The 14,468-nt window shown below is 45.0% G+C and overlaps 1 protein-coding gene and 1 non-coding gene across 4 annotated transcripts in view; one reads left to right on the top strand and one right to left on the bottom strand.

Annotated features, from left to right (window-relative positions):
- The first annotated feature begins 1,195 nt into the window (after nucleotides 1–1,195).
- The window catches only part of Tent4b (terminal nucleotidyltransferase 4B), a 59,871-nt gene continuing 46,598 nt past the window's right edge, over nucleotides 1,196–14,468 (top strand). The window contains exons 1-2 of one of the 3 annotated variants that reach the window (XM_074056032.1): nucleotides 1,196–1,281; nucleotides 1,920–2,518. In XM_074056032.1, the coding sequence (XP_073912133.1) occupies nucleotides 1,953–2,518 (566 nt within the window). In that variant the 5' untranslated portion in view covers nucleotides 1,196–1,281; nucleotides 1,920–1,952. Of the gene's footprint in view, nucleotides 1,282–1,827; nucleotides 2,519–14,468 lie in introns of those variants that run through there. The other 2 variants (XM_074056033.1, XM_074056031.1) reach the window with 2 other exon arrangements.
- Nucleotides 10,453–10,561, bottom strand: LOC141417635 (U6 spliceosomal RNA). The gene has a single exon (XR_012442287.1). It is a non-coding gene; the product is annotated as a U6 spliceosomal RNA (small nuclear RNA).

The raw sequence follows: 14,468 nt of genomic DNA, 5'->3' as shown, positions 1-14,468 counted from the left end.
AACAACAAACCAAAAAAACCACCACTACTCCTCATCCTGATTATGTAATTCTTAGAATATTTAGTAAATTTCATTCTGATTAACCTTTACTAACTTCTAGTAAAAGTAAGTCAAATAAAATGAACCAAAATTCTAGAAGACTTTTGTGTTTTTCATACTTACTGCTGAGCTATTCTTTCAGCAAGAAAAAAGGTACAGCAAACTCTATTCTCTGATAGTTTTACATTCTTTGCCCACAAAAACTTTCCAAGATATTGAGCTTCCCAAAACAGGCCAAAATCAGGTGTCATGGACTTGTTCTGGAATTTACACTTCACTTAAAAGGCACACATGGAATGTGCTCACTATTCTTGATGACTTCAAACGCTGAAACTTCCCTTTAACTTTTTTTTTTGGCCCCGCAAGGATTCAAAAGATATGCAAACCACCACCTTCCAAGAATACGTAGTGGTGGTTAACAAAGTCCTCGTTTGAGGCTAAAATGGTTTTGTGCTAAGAAACGTCACTACTCTGGTGGCTCACGCCTGTAATCCTAGCTGACTCAGGAGGCAGCCATCAGGAGGCTCACCACTTCGGGGGAACAGTTCGGGGCCCTATCTGGGAGGAAAAAAAAAACAAACCCACAGAAAAAGGGCTGGCAGAGTGGCTCAACATGTAGGCCAAGTTCAAACCCCAGTACCGGAAAATAAATAAATAAAAATAAAAAAGACCAAGAAACGTCACTATATGACTTTCTAAAGCTGTTAGAGCACCTGAGGCAGTCGCGGTGGGTGACTAGAAGCAGAGCGGCTTGTGCGCCTGGGCATCTGCGCATGGACACGTGTGCGTGTGCACAGCGGCTTCGTACACACCCAGGCCTAGTGTCCTCCCGCTCGGGACCCAGGGTGCGCATGCAGCTGCGCAGGTGGGCGAGGGGTCCTCTGCCTAGGATGTCGGCTCACGCACTCCCGGCAGGGCGGGGCGCGGGGAGCCTCGGAACTCGCGCAGCCGCGTGCAGGCAGGGCCCGACACAGACTCGGGCGGGTGGGGCGTGGGGCGCTTCACCCCACCCCACAGGAAAAGTGGTCAGGGAAACCGGCTGCGGGGAGCTGCCGCGAGAGCCAGGAGTCCCGGAGGCCACGGGGTGGGGGAGGGGACGGGGAAGGGCCAGAGGCGGGGCGGCGCCTCCCACAGTCCCTTCCCCGCGGAGCTGGCGGCGACCTCGTGCGGCCTCCGCTGTCGCGGCGAGCAGAAAGCACAGCCGGGCGGCGGCGCGAGCGTTAGAGGCGCCCGGACACAGAGGTACATGCGGTCCTCGGCGCGGGGACGGTTGGGCCGGGCAGTTGTGGGCCCTACCGCGCCCGCCACGGCCTCTGTGACGCACAGCGCGGCCTGGGGCTGTCTGTCCGGCGGCCGGCCGTGGGGCGGGGCGATCGCGGCGGCGGCGGCGGCGGCGGGCGGGAGGGCGGGCGGGGGCGGGGCGGAGTGAGGGGGCGGAGCCGGAGGAGGCCCCGCCCCGGGGCCGAAGCAGCGAGGACGCTACGGAGCAGGCGCGTCCCGCTGCCGCCGCCGCCGCCGCTGCTGCCGCCGCCGCCGCCGCTGCCGCTGCTCGCCCTTCTCCGGAGCCGCCGCCGCCGCCGCCATTTGCACGGGGACCCCGGTGACAGGGGCTCGGCGGAGGGGCGGAGGGAGGGGGGGAGGGCCCGCGGAGCCCCCGAGGGCGGGAGCGACGCCGCCGGCGCCGGCCGAGCTCTCTGCGCGACCGCGCCGCCCGCGGCGGGCCCCGAGCGGCGGCAGCAGCAGCGGCAGCAGCAGCGGTAGCCGAGGTCGGGCGTGCGCCTGAGGCGGCGGCGGCGGCGGCGGCGGCCCTGCGGGCGGCCAGGAGGGGCGGGGGCAGCGGCCGCCGCCGTTTGATGGATCCGAGGATCGCCTGGTTCCAGCCAGAGCAGCTCGGACCGTCCAACAGTCTGTGGATGCAGATCTGGGAGACGACCCAAGGGCTGAGGAACCTCTACTTCAACCACCACTGTCACAGCAGCGGCGGCGCGAGCGGCGGCGGCGGCAGCAGCAGCAGCACGGCCACCGGCGGGAGCGGCAGCAGCACCGGCAGCCCCGGCGGCGCGGCCCCGGCCCCTGCCGGCATGTACCTCTCCGGGGAGCGCCTGCTGGGCGGCCACGCGCTGCCCGCGGAGCAGCGGGACTTCCTGCCCCTAGAGACGACCAACAACAACAACAACCACCACCAGCCGGCGGCCTGGGCCCGCCGGGCTGCCGCGGGCCCCTCGGCGTCCTCGTCCCCCTCGGCGTCCTCGTCCCCGCATCCCTCGGCCGCCCTCCCCGCCGCCGAACTCACTGACCCGGCCTCAGGCACCAGCAACAAGAGGAAGCGCGACAACAAGGCCAGCACCTACGGACTCAACTACAGCCTGCTGCAGCCCAGCGGAGGGCGGGCCGCAGGGGGCGGCCGGGCCGACGGCGGCGGGGGTGTGTACAGCGGGACCCCGTGGAAGCGGAGGAACTACAACCAGGGAGTCGTGGGGTGAGTGCTGGCCTTGCGGCCTGCTGGCCGGGCTCCGTGCACACGCGCAGCCGGGCACACGCCCACAGACGGGGTGGGGGAGCCCGGGAGAGGCCACCTTACGCCTGCCTCCGCTGCTGTCTCCAGCGCCAGCCATCCACACCTTCCCCTGCCCTCACTAGCCCTCTCACATGCCTTCGGCCGGCGACGGCCTCCCCTGCCCTGCCTTAGTCATCCACACCCTCCTCTTCTCCCTCCCAACCGTCCACACCTTCCCTGGACCCCTTTACCCATCCACGCGTTCCTCCCATCCCCCACAGCCAGCCTACAGACCCCTGACTCCTGGTCAGCCCTGCACACTTTCCCTCCCCATTACACCCCAGGCTGGGGTCCCTTAGCACGGACATACATACGGACACACATACCATCTGTTCCCTGAGAATATTCTTATTTTAGAGTCTTTCATGGTTCAGGACCTGGAAGGTGCTCCTTGCCAAGGATAGAAGCATCTAGAATGCTCTTCCCCTCCCCCAGTCCCAGACTCATGTCAGCTCTGAAAGGCATTGCCTGCTTCTTACCCTTTGGCCCATCTTTTTATTTTTGTTTGTTTTAAATCCAAGTGTTGGGGATGTTAGGGAGCACCGGGGTAACAGCTAAGTTTAAGCCGGTGTTGGTGAGCTCCTCTGAGCCCTGATAGAACTTTCCAGGAGTTCATGGTCAGCAGCCCAGCTTCTCCCTGTAAAGTTGTCATCTTGGCAGAATCGGCCAGTGCTTTTCATGTAGGGGGGTAACTGTATGCTAATGAGTGAATGTTGCACCACTAGTGACTTTCTGTTTAAAGTTCAGTTCTTACAAAATGGAATCTTACCTGACCCCTAGTGAATTATGTACATAAGCCAGGAATGTTTCCAGCTAGATTTTCCTTCTGGAAGAGCCCCTGTGCTAGGATAGGTTACTGAGGGTTTTTTTTTTTTTTTTTTGATGGGGGGTGGGGATGGGTGGTTGGAATAGGGGTAAAGCATTTGGACCATGGTGTGTGTAGTCTGGCATGGAAAACTGGCTTTCAGATTGCTTTTCATTTTCAGGTTCTGTTTTACATTGAGGGCTAGAATACACAAAATGAAATCACCAATTAGTAATCCCTTGTGAACCTTTTCTTAGACTTACCATTCAGATCTGCCCTGTTTGGCAAGGAGAGAGTTGTTTTGTGTCCCTTTTTGAAGAGCTGGGTAAAATGAATTGGTGGGTTCCATCTGCTTCTAGTGGGCTGGTGTCTGCTGTATGCATGCTACTGTTACAACTCCCACCTTTCATGGAAAATGTTGTCATGTTTCAGGATTGGTGCTGGGGTCCTCATCAAATCTGCTCTCATTTTCTAGAGGGGAACCTTTCAGGATTGAATCCTGTGTTGGAAGCTTCAAGGGCGCTCTCCATGGTCATCACGTTTTATTAAAAGGCTTGTGGTTCCATCCTGTTAGCATTTCCAAGTTGAAGTATAAACCTGTGGTTTAGTGACAAGCAAATTGATATTGAGGGGTTCTGGTAGTTTCGTTTTACAGGAATCAGCTCCAGTTAAGTAATCACTGTCAGCTAAAACCTTGAAGTTCCCTAATTGCCTTCTACTGAAGTCTCTTTGCATGTTTTAGACAGGATACATTATAAATCCAAAATGCTGGCCACCTCTTTTCTTTTCTTTTCTTTTCTTTTCTTTTTTTTTTTTTTTATCAGAAGTTGTTCTCCTCTCTCTCCTTGGTATTTAACGTAGAGGATACTGTGAAAGGTTCACATTTGAACTTACGTAGAAGCAAAATGTTCTTGTTCCTGATTCAAATACTGCATTGTCCTCCAAAGGATTAGGGAGCAATGTTCATTTCCCAGAGAGATTACTGTTCAAAGACCAGTTGTAAACCTGTTTTAAAATGGCTTATTACTCTATTAGACTTTCCATTCTTTGGTCTCTTCCTAAAGAAGATGTCAGTAATTAAATTTTTTAACTTTTCGAGTCTGAGAACAACTAGTTTTGAAAATGTGTCAAGCAGGTCCTAAAAGTGTTTTTGTAAGAGCCTCTGGATGCTAAATGATTCTTGATTTGTGTATCTTTATTTCTGAACTTTTAAGAGATTTCTGCTAATTTTAATACAGGTATTTAAACAATTTGAATTCAGAGTGCACCTCAATGTGTATGCTATTCTGAGATTAAGTATAGTAAAACTGTTTCCAACATTTTATAGCATATGACTGATAGATTAACAAATTATGGTTCCTGGCCTCTGAATTAACTGTCCAGATGGGGAGATAGGACTAAGAAAGCACGTGAGAAGTAGAATAGAATTCTGAGACAGCTGTCTGCTCTCTCTTTATGTCTTGGTGTTCTCTGCATCAGCCGAACTGGTTAACTTATTCCATGAACACTTCTTTGAGATGTAGTACAAAATCCTGACTTCTTCCCTTGACCACTTTCTGGGGTTTTTGGTTGTTCAACTCTTGAACTACTTGCTTCATGGTCTGAGCAAACTCGCGTTTAGTTTTCTTTTTAGATATATATTCCCTCTTACCCATTGGATTGAAATTTCTTTAATGTGTGGAATTAAGATATTTGGATTTCATAGGCTTTTTTTCAGAATGAAATTCCCCTGGTCTCACTTTGTCTCCAGAAAACCACAGGGATTTTGTTTGCATCCCTGCGCCCCCCTCCTCGCTTGGGCTTCATTCTCCTAGGGCTGGGTGTGGTGTGGGATGCAGTCCACCTGCTCCTTCTGGTTGCCCATGAAATCAAGCCATAAGCCCTTTTCTTTTCAAATATTTAATTGCTGATTACCACGGAGAAAAAAAGAATGGCATAGAGGACTTACAGATATTTAGAGCCCTGGTGTTCAGAAATTTCTTGTGGAAGGTTCTTGATGCTTGCCCAAGCTCATGAGGATAGGTTTGTGTTGGCTACACTGAGAAGTCTGTAGGTGTTTTGTCAAGGCTTAGATTACTTGTTTAATGTTTGGAGTATGAATTTGATTTGGCTGAGGGGACATCAAGAAGACCCCAATGGGAAACTTAAGTAGTTTTTTTTTTTTTTTTTGGTAGTGCTGGGGGTTGAATCTAGTGTCTTGTATATGGTAGGTAGTTACTATTCTACCACTGAGCTACATCCTCTGTCCCAGGAAACTTAAGTTGAAGTAATCTTGAACTAAGGATAGGTGGAATAGGGATGTTTGGAAGAATGAATGGGAGAGGTATTACAAGATAAGGATGGAGAGGATCCTTACTCCCTTAGTATATTTAATAATCATACTATAGGTTTGAACTTGAGTAACTGGGGACATATTTGTGTTCAGAATAAAGGCTAGAATGACTGTTGGTTTGGGGCAGAAGATAAGACAATGTTTAGGTGGAAATGTCTAGCAGGGATTTGGGGACTGCAGTGCTCTTTGCTGCACTGGGGCAGTATGGCCTCACATGTGCCATAACTAGTGCTCAGTGTTCACTATATCATAATAAGCCCAAGCTCACTGGCCAGTGGCTTATTCCTCACAATGTCATTAGTGGGATTGATGTTACTGCTGGGCTCCAAAACTGTCTGGCAGATTAACATACATGGAGTAGGAGAGAATTTGAGGCCTTATACTGTGCTATTTGTGCTAAGTTTAATTTCTGTGCATTTGCAAATGTAGCCTGCAGTAATTTTCTAGTGATCTGGGACCTTTAGGTTTGATTTGGGTACTGAAATATGTTTTTTGTGGGGGGCAGTACTGGCGCTTGAACTTAAGGCCTTGTACTTGCTAGGTTCTCTACTATTTTGAGCCATGCCCCTAACTCTTTTTGCCCTAATTAATTTTCAAATCAGGTCTCTCGTTTATGGCCTGGCCCGTGATCTTCTCTTTATGCTTCCTGAGTAGCTGGGATGACAGGCATGCACTTCCATGTCTGGCTTGCTGGTTGAGATAGAGTTCTCACTAACTTTTTTTGCCAGGGCTAACCTCAAACCTTCATCCTATCAATCTCTGTCTCCTAAGTAGGTGGGATTCCCTGCATGAGTCATTGTGCCCAACCTTTAAATGTGCTTTTTAAGAAGACATTAGAGTGTAGATTTGATACTAATATTTTAATTCATATTCGAGAATTTCTCCAAATGTTGTTTACTGTTTTCAACTAAGTTACTTTCATATCATGACTTCCAACTTCTAAGTCTATGGTCAGTGAATTGCCATCACCACATATCATCATTGACATTTCAGTGTGTGGCCTTTTTTTTTTTCACCCCCACATTATGTTTTTAGATGTTGAAGCAAAAGGAAACAGTGAACTGCTGGAGCTTTTTGGAGTCTACCCTGTGTTCACAGAGAAGGTTTAGTACATTGCAGGAAAGATAGATGGGAGAAAGGTACTAGAAAAGTCTTAAGGCAGGGAGATTGTTTGTGTGCTAGAATAATTCTGATCCTAGCATAGTATCATCCTATACTTCAACAGCGTCCGTGAAACTGCTGTCAATCAGTTCTGGTGTTAGGAGTTTATAAGATCCAAGGGGAGAGACCTAGAGACCTTGAGGGCTCCCTGACTGAGTGAACTGACCAGATGGTTGTCTCCCTTGATGGTTCTCAGACTACCTGTATGTCACATGATGCCAACGAGTGGTTAGGTATTGTAACACTTGCTGAAACTGAGAAAAATTACAGGTACTTTTTTTTGTTATTGTAGTTTGGTGGTATTGGGGTTTGAACTCAAGGCCTCCCACTTGCTACACAGGCACTTTCCCACTTGAGCCACTCCACCAGTCTTCTTTTGTGTTGGGTATTTTTCAAATGAGATCTTAAGAACTATTTGCCCAGGCTGGCTTTGAACCTCAATCCTCCTGATCTCTGCCTCCTGAATAGCTAGGATGATAGGTGTGAGCCACCAGTGCCTGGCTACAGTCACTTCTTTGGGAAGCCGTCATACAATTTCACATAGCTTTCTATTCTCTGCTGAGTCTGTTAGAGTAACATTTAGTGCAGGAAACTATTTCAGGATCACACCCACGACTCCAGAGACTATAAATCATTTACACACAGGTACGAAGCATTCTTGATGGGCTGTGGGCCACAGAAGATTTTGAAGATTAGGATCCAGGTGCCAGCAGCTGGTCTGTGCTCTTTCCTACAGGACTACTGAACAACTTACACAGAGCCTCCTGAGGAATTCAAGAGAATGGCTACTAGATTGTTCTCCACCTGAGAAGATTTGCTAGGGACTCAGCTGCTGCAGAACACCAGAAAGCCTACTATTTTTAAGATTAACATAATTATTTTCTTGTAAGTGATTATGTAGTGAAGTCAAGAATGGCCTTGAGTGAGACTTTTCATTAATCTGCAGCTACACAGTGGGTGGTACATTTATTTCCATCTGATTAATTACTTGATAATGTACAAGATTTTTGGATACTGTGAACTTTGGGTTACATGGAAATTTGAGTTAAAGATTTTTGGGAAAAATCGACTGTGGAGCCATTTACATTGTGTACTAGTTCATTATTCACTTCCAACAATTTCAAGTCTACAAAAAGTCATACTATGTGGCCAGAGATTGCATGTACTATTTGCTAGCTGCTAGTTCAAGTTGTGCTTTGGCAGTATTTGTATGTAGTTAGTGCAGAAATCTTTCTTCCAGATTAGTTGTTTTAGTAGAGGTGCTCAGCTGGGCACCAGTGACTCCTAGCTACTTGGGAGGTTAAGATTGGGAGGATCACATGTCAAGGCCAGTGTGGGCAGGGAGTCTGAGAGACTCCCTCTCAACCAGTAGCTGGGCACTGTGGTGTGCACCTGTCATCTCAGCCATCCCCAATATCCTTGTATGGCGGGAAGCCTAAAATAGGAAGATGGTGGTCCACACCAGCCTGGGCAGCAAAAAGTGAGACCTTGTCTCCAGTATAACCAGAGTAAAGGGGACAGAGGGATGGCTCAAGCAATAGAGCATCTGCCTTGCAAATGCAAAGTCCTGAGTTCAAATCTTAGTACCTGATAAAACAGCAAGCTTTAGCTTTATTACTATGTTTCAAATGCTATCCTAACCCTTTTTCATTTGTTATAATTAACTCCTTTGTACATAGCTTGACCTAATTTTTTTTCACTTTTTATTTTGAAATAATTTTATAGATATGTAGGAAGTTGCATAAACTAGTAGAGAGATCTCATAGTCCTTTTGTTCAGTTTCAGTTGGTGGTAATATCCCACATAAATATAATATTCAAACTGGGAAATTGACATTGTTTCAGTTCATAGCCTTTTTTAATTTCACTTGTGTGTATGTATGTAGTTGTGTAGATTCGTGTAACACCACCAGTCAAGATACAGAACTCAGGTTTGGTGTTCTCATCACCACTGCCCAGGTTGTTTACTGATAAGGGAAACAACAAAAAAGATAGAGAAAAATTCTATCACACTGCCCTTTCACAGTCACACACATCCCTAACCCGCAACAATCACCAGTCAGTGGTTTGTAATTCTGCCATTTTGAGAGTTATATAAATGGAATCACATAGTATGTAACTTTGGCTTTTTCCTCTCACTATAATTCCTTTGAGAGTCCTGCAAATTGTCATGTCCCGATAATTCCTTCCTTTTTATTGTTGAGTAATGTTCTACTGAATGGATGAACCATAGTTTGTTTAATCAGTCACCTGTGGAAGGACATTAACCTCCAGAAGGGTGGTTTCTAGTTTTGACTGTTTTTAGGTTTTTTTTTTTTCCCCTGTATCTGGGGTTTGAACTCAGGGCTTCATGCTTGCATAGCAGGCACTCTACCACTTGAGCCACACCTCCAGCCCTTAGTTTTGACTATTACAAATAAAGCTGCTATAAACGTTTATTTATTTGTTTATTTGTCTGAGTGGTACTGGGATTTGAACTCAGGGTCTCAAATTTGCTAGGCAGATGTTTTACCACTTGAGGCAGTCTACCAGCCCATTTTTGTGCTGGGTATTTGTCCAGCCTGGTTTCAAATTTTGATCTTCCTAATTTCTATCTCTTGAGTAAGATTATAGGTGTGAGCTACCGGTGCCCAGATTGCTGTAAACGTTTTTATTTTTTGTGGTACTCTGGCTTGAACTCAGGGCCTTATACTTGCTAGAAGGTGCTGTATTATTTGAGCCACTCTGCCATCCCTTACATACACATTTTTGTGTGAACATAAGGATTCATTTTGGGAGATAAATGCCCAAAAGTGCCATATGGTAAGGACATGTTTAGTTTTTAAAGAAATGGCTAAGCGAAACCATTTTCTTGAGTGAATACATCATAGGACATTTTGGTTGCAAATTAATAAAAAAATCTAGCTTAAGGCCACTCTTGATTTCAATATATAATGTGTGAGAGATCTAGATCCTGTGCATCCTAGGCAGTATTAGGTGTGCCACTGTGCTTTAGTTCTTCTGATATGTGTAGAGAGAGTTCATTCTGCTGTCATCTCATTAAACCTCATAATAACGCCACCGGATTTCTTTTCTTTTTTTTTTTTTTTTTTTGTGGCACTGGTAGATGCCTTGTGCGTGCTAGGCAAATGCTCTACTGCATCCCTTGCTTGTCACCACATTTTATTCTTAATTTTTATTTAAAAAATATACAGGCAGTAATGAGAACTTTGTCAATTAGAAATCTCTCACTAAAATAGTAATTTAAGCAGTCTTAGTTGGCTAGGGATATAGTTCAGTGGTAGAACACTTGCCTACCATGGAGAAGGCCCTGGGTTCCATCCCCAGTACTGCCAAAAAAAAAAAAAAGAAAAACCCCACAATTTTCAATATTTAGTTTTTCTTAGTAGAATCGTTTTAATTTTGTTGATGGTAATGGTGTTTGAACTCAGGGCCTTATGCTTGCTAGGCAGGCACTCTGCCACTTGAACCACTCCACCAGTTTTTTTTTGTGTTTAGCTTTGTCTTTGAAGTACTTTTTAGTGTTTCTTTTTTCCTTTTCTTTTTCTTTTTTTTTTTTTTTAATATGGAACACTTCACGAATTTGCGTGTCATCCTTGCGCAGGGACCATGCTAATCTTCTCTGTATCATTCCGGTTTTTTAGTATATGTGCTGCCAAAGCGAGCACTTTCCTTTTCTTTTCTTCTCTTTCTCGTTCCCCTTACTCTCCTTTTTGAGACTGGGTTGCACTGTGTTGCCTATGCTAGTCTTTTTTTTTTTTTTTTTTTTTTTTTTGGGTGGTAATGGGGTTTTAAACTTGGGGCCTCATTCTTGTTAGGCAGGTGCTGTACTGCTTGAGCCACTCCGCCAGCCCTTTTTTGTGTTGGGTATTTTTGATATAGGGTTTCAAGATCTATTTGTTTGGGTTGACTTAGAATGGGAATCCTCTGGATAGCTGCCTCCTGAGTAGCTGGGATTATAGGCATGAGACACCAGTTCCCGGCCCTATGCTAGTTTTAATTTTGTGGGCTCAAGTGATTCCCTACTTCTACTTCTCAACTATCTGGACTACTGTCTCCACAACAGCCTTAGTGGGATTTTTTGTTGTTTATTTTGATACAGGGTCTTGCTCTGTATCTTAGGCTGTCCTTGTTCTTTTGATCCTTCTGCCTCCGTCTCCTGAGCATTGGAATTATAGGCAGGACTACAAAGGCCTTAGTATTTTATAAATTGTTTTTTCTTAGAAACTAACTATTAACATGAAGCAGATTTAAGTCTCAGTTTCTAAAAAACATATAAAAGTATAACTACTGAGTTGATTTCAGAATTGAAAGTCTTGTCCTTCCCCATGTTATGTGTATGGTTTGGCTGTATTTTGGGGAGTAAACCTTGTTTATTGGTGATGGCAAAGGATTTTTTTCAGTATTGTTACATCGGAGTAATACCTTACAACTGTATAGAGTAAGTACTGTATCTTCAGTTCTAAGCTAGAATAAATTGTTTCTCTCTCTCTCTCTTTTTTTCTTTTTTTAAATTTTGCAGTGATGGAGATGGAGCCTAGGGCCTAGCACTTGTTATGCAAATGCTCCATCACTGAGCTATGCCCCAGCTTTAAGCTTCATATGAAGTGCTTTCTGGACTAAGAATAGGGACTGGGTCACTAACTTTTCCCTTAATGGAAAAGTAGTCACTGTTTTGATTCTGCTCAAATAATATAACATCAATTACTGTGAATTTTTTCGAAAGCAAGAATTAAAATCCATTAGGATTATGGATATGCAGTTTTGAATTTAATATTTAGTGATGAGATATGAAAATTCAGTATCTCTATTCCTTGAAGTTAATTTTATTTTTTTTTCCAGTGCTGGGAATCAGGCTTAGGGCCTCACACATGCTAGGCAGGTGTTCTGCCAACTGAGCTACCTCCCCTGAAGGTAATTATTTGTTCTTTCTGGTTTGTATGAGGTGTGGATACCACTGTCCTTTAGGAGTACTTACTTGCTTTGAAAATCAACATATATTTTTTGTACTACTAATAAATGCTAAAAACCTGGAGAATACAGCTAAATGAAGGGAAGAAAAATAACCTGTGCAGTATACTGGTATGAGTATTTTCAGACTTTTTTGTTTGTTTTTTCTTTTTATTTGTATTTTTTAGACTTTGTAATCTGTGTACACATACAATTTTTTTCTTTTTATCAATCTGGATTCCTACTGTGGGTATAATTTTTAATCTTTCCAATTTAATTTTATTTAAATAATAGAAATTGATTCTTTTGCAACTTTGGGGGTAGAACTCATTTTTAGCTTTTATTTCTTTGGAAAAAGGGGATCAGAGTCTTTTGGGTATATTTATTTGACTCACACCCCATTGCATTCCCATATCACATTATTTTGAAGCAAATTCCACATCACATAATTTCATATAACTATTTCTGATCTGTCTAAAGATAAGGACTTAAAAAGGAAACTTAACTACCACAATACCATATGACACCCAAACACAGGATAATTCTTTAGTCGTATAAATACCAATGTTTCTATTTCTCCAGTTGCCCTGTATGCTGTGTGTGTGTGTTAGTGTTAGGTACTGGGGACTGAAATTGAGGCTTGGTACTTGCTGTGCAAGTGCTCTACCCACTTGAGCCATGCCCTCCAGTCCTTTTGCTTTTTAATTTGTTTTTCAGGTAGGGCCTCATGCTTTTTGTCCTCTTGGACCATAATCCTCCTGTTTGTGCCTCCTGAGTATCTGGGAATATAGGTGTATGTGCCACCATGCCTAACTGTAATACCTTTTTTTGTTTGTTTTAGCAGTACTGAGATTTGAACTCAGGGCCTCAAGCTTGCTAGGAAGGTACTTTACTACTTGAGCCCACGTCCCCAGCCCTTTTTTTGCTTTATTTTTCAGGTAGGGTCTCTCATTTTTTTGTCTGGGGCAGGCCTAGACTGCTATCCTTCTACCTGTTCCTTCCAAGTAGCTGGGGTTACAGGATTGTACCACCATACCAGGCTTGAGATGGGGGTTTCACTGATTTTTTTGCCCAGGCTGGCCTTGGACCAGGATACTCCCTTTCTTCGCCTTCCAAGCTGGGATTACAGGTGTGAGTCCTTGTGCCTGGCTGCAGGAATACTGTGGTGTGTACTCATGACACGTAGAATCTGAATGTCTTCTTTTTGTGATGGTAGTAGCCACTAATGATTGTTGCCTGTATTTGCCAGCTCACCAGGAAGGATTATAAACTTAGATATTCTGAATCTCTGGCTGCTTTTTCAGTTATTGCTGGAATGCATCTCAGAATGCTTCTCAGGGAACTGGGAGTGTCTGGTTCTTAACAGACCCTCCATCAGTTTTATTTTCCCTCCATGTTTACCTGTAGCAGCTGTGCAGATTGGAACAGGGCAGCAGCAGTATGAGGGAGGGCAGCGTGGCCTATAAAGTGAGTATGGCTTCTGCAGCACTGCCACTAGGGTAGGTGTGGGCTGGGCGTGGCTTCCTCAGGTCCGCAGGACATCCCTGTGGGGAAGGCAGCGAATGAAGCCTCTCAGACCTGGGCAAGATGACCCTTGTCACACACTTCTCTATTCAGAAGGAGCTCGTCGTTTGTGTCTCCTCCCCAAGGCACATACATTTTAATAGTTGTCTTTTTAAAAAGCAGTTATAGGTTTATGGAAAAATTGAGCAGAAAGTAGTTTCCCTATGCCCCTGCCCTCAGTTTCCCTTGTTGTCAACATGTTGAGCAGTGTGGTACATTTGTTAAAATTGACGAGCCCAGTACATTTCTGTTAACCAAGTCCATAGTTTACACTAGCATTCACTCATGGTTTACATTAGTAATGCTACATTAGCATTTCATTAGCATTGGTGTTACATATTTGGAGGGCTTTGGCAAATGCACCCATCATATAGTATCTATCATACAAAATAGTTTCACTGCCCTAAAATTCTTTTTTTTTTTTTTTTTTTTTTTTTTTGTGGTACTGGGACCTAAACCTTGAGCCACTCCACAAGCCTTTTTTGTTTTGTTTTGTTTTTTTATGATGAGTTTTTTCAAGGTAGAGTCTCTCAGACTGTTTGCCTGAACTGCCTTCAAACCTTGATTCTCCTGATCTCTGTCTCCGTAGCTACAATTACAGGCATGCGTGAGCAACCAGCACCCGACTGCCCTGCAATTCTTTACTCCTTTTAGTTGTTCCTTTCTCTTCCTGAACCTCTGGCAACCACTGATGCTTTCACTGTCTTCACAGTCTTCTTTTTCCAGAGGTGTAAGTTGGCACCACACAGCATGTGGCTTTTCACATTGGCTTTTGACTTAGCAGACATGCACTTAAGATTTATCCATGTCTTTTCCTGACTTGGTAGCTCATTTCTTTATAGTGCTGAGTAATACTGCACTATGGATATACCAGTCTATTTGTCCACTCACCTGCTGAAGGACATTTTGTTGCTTCCAAGTTTGGGCAGTATGCATAAAGCTGTAATTTTTTGTGTGCACATATTTTTAGCACTTTTGGGTGAACACCAGGAGCATGATTGCTGAGTTGTATGGTAAGAGTATGTTAGTTTTGTAAGAAACTGCCGAAGTGTTTTCCATATG

This window comes from Castor canadensis, chromosome 15, assembly GCF_047511655.1.
Source record: "Castor canadensis chromosome 15, mCasCan1.hap1v2, whole genome shotgun sequence".
NCBI lineage: Eukaryota > Metazoa > Chordata > Mammalia > Rodentia > Castoridae > Castor > Castor canadensis.
Note: the sequence above shows the minus strand (reverse complement) of the source record. Positions and strands in the feature narration are given on the sequence as shown.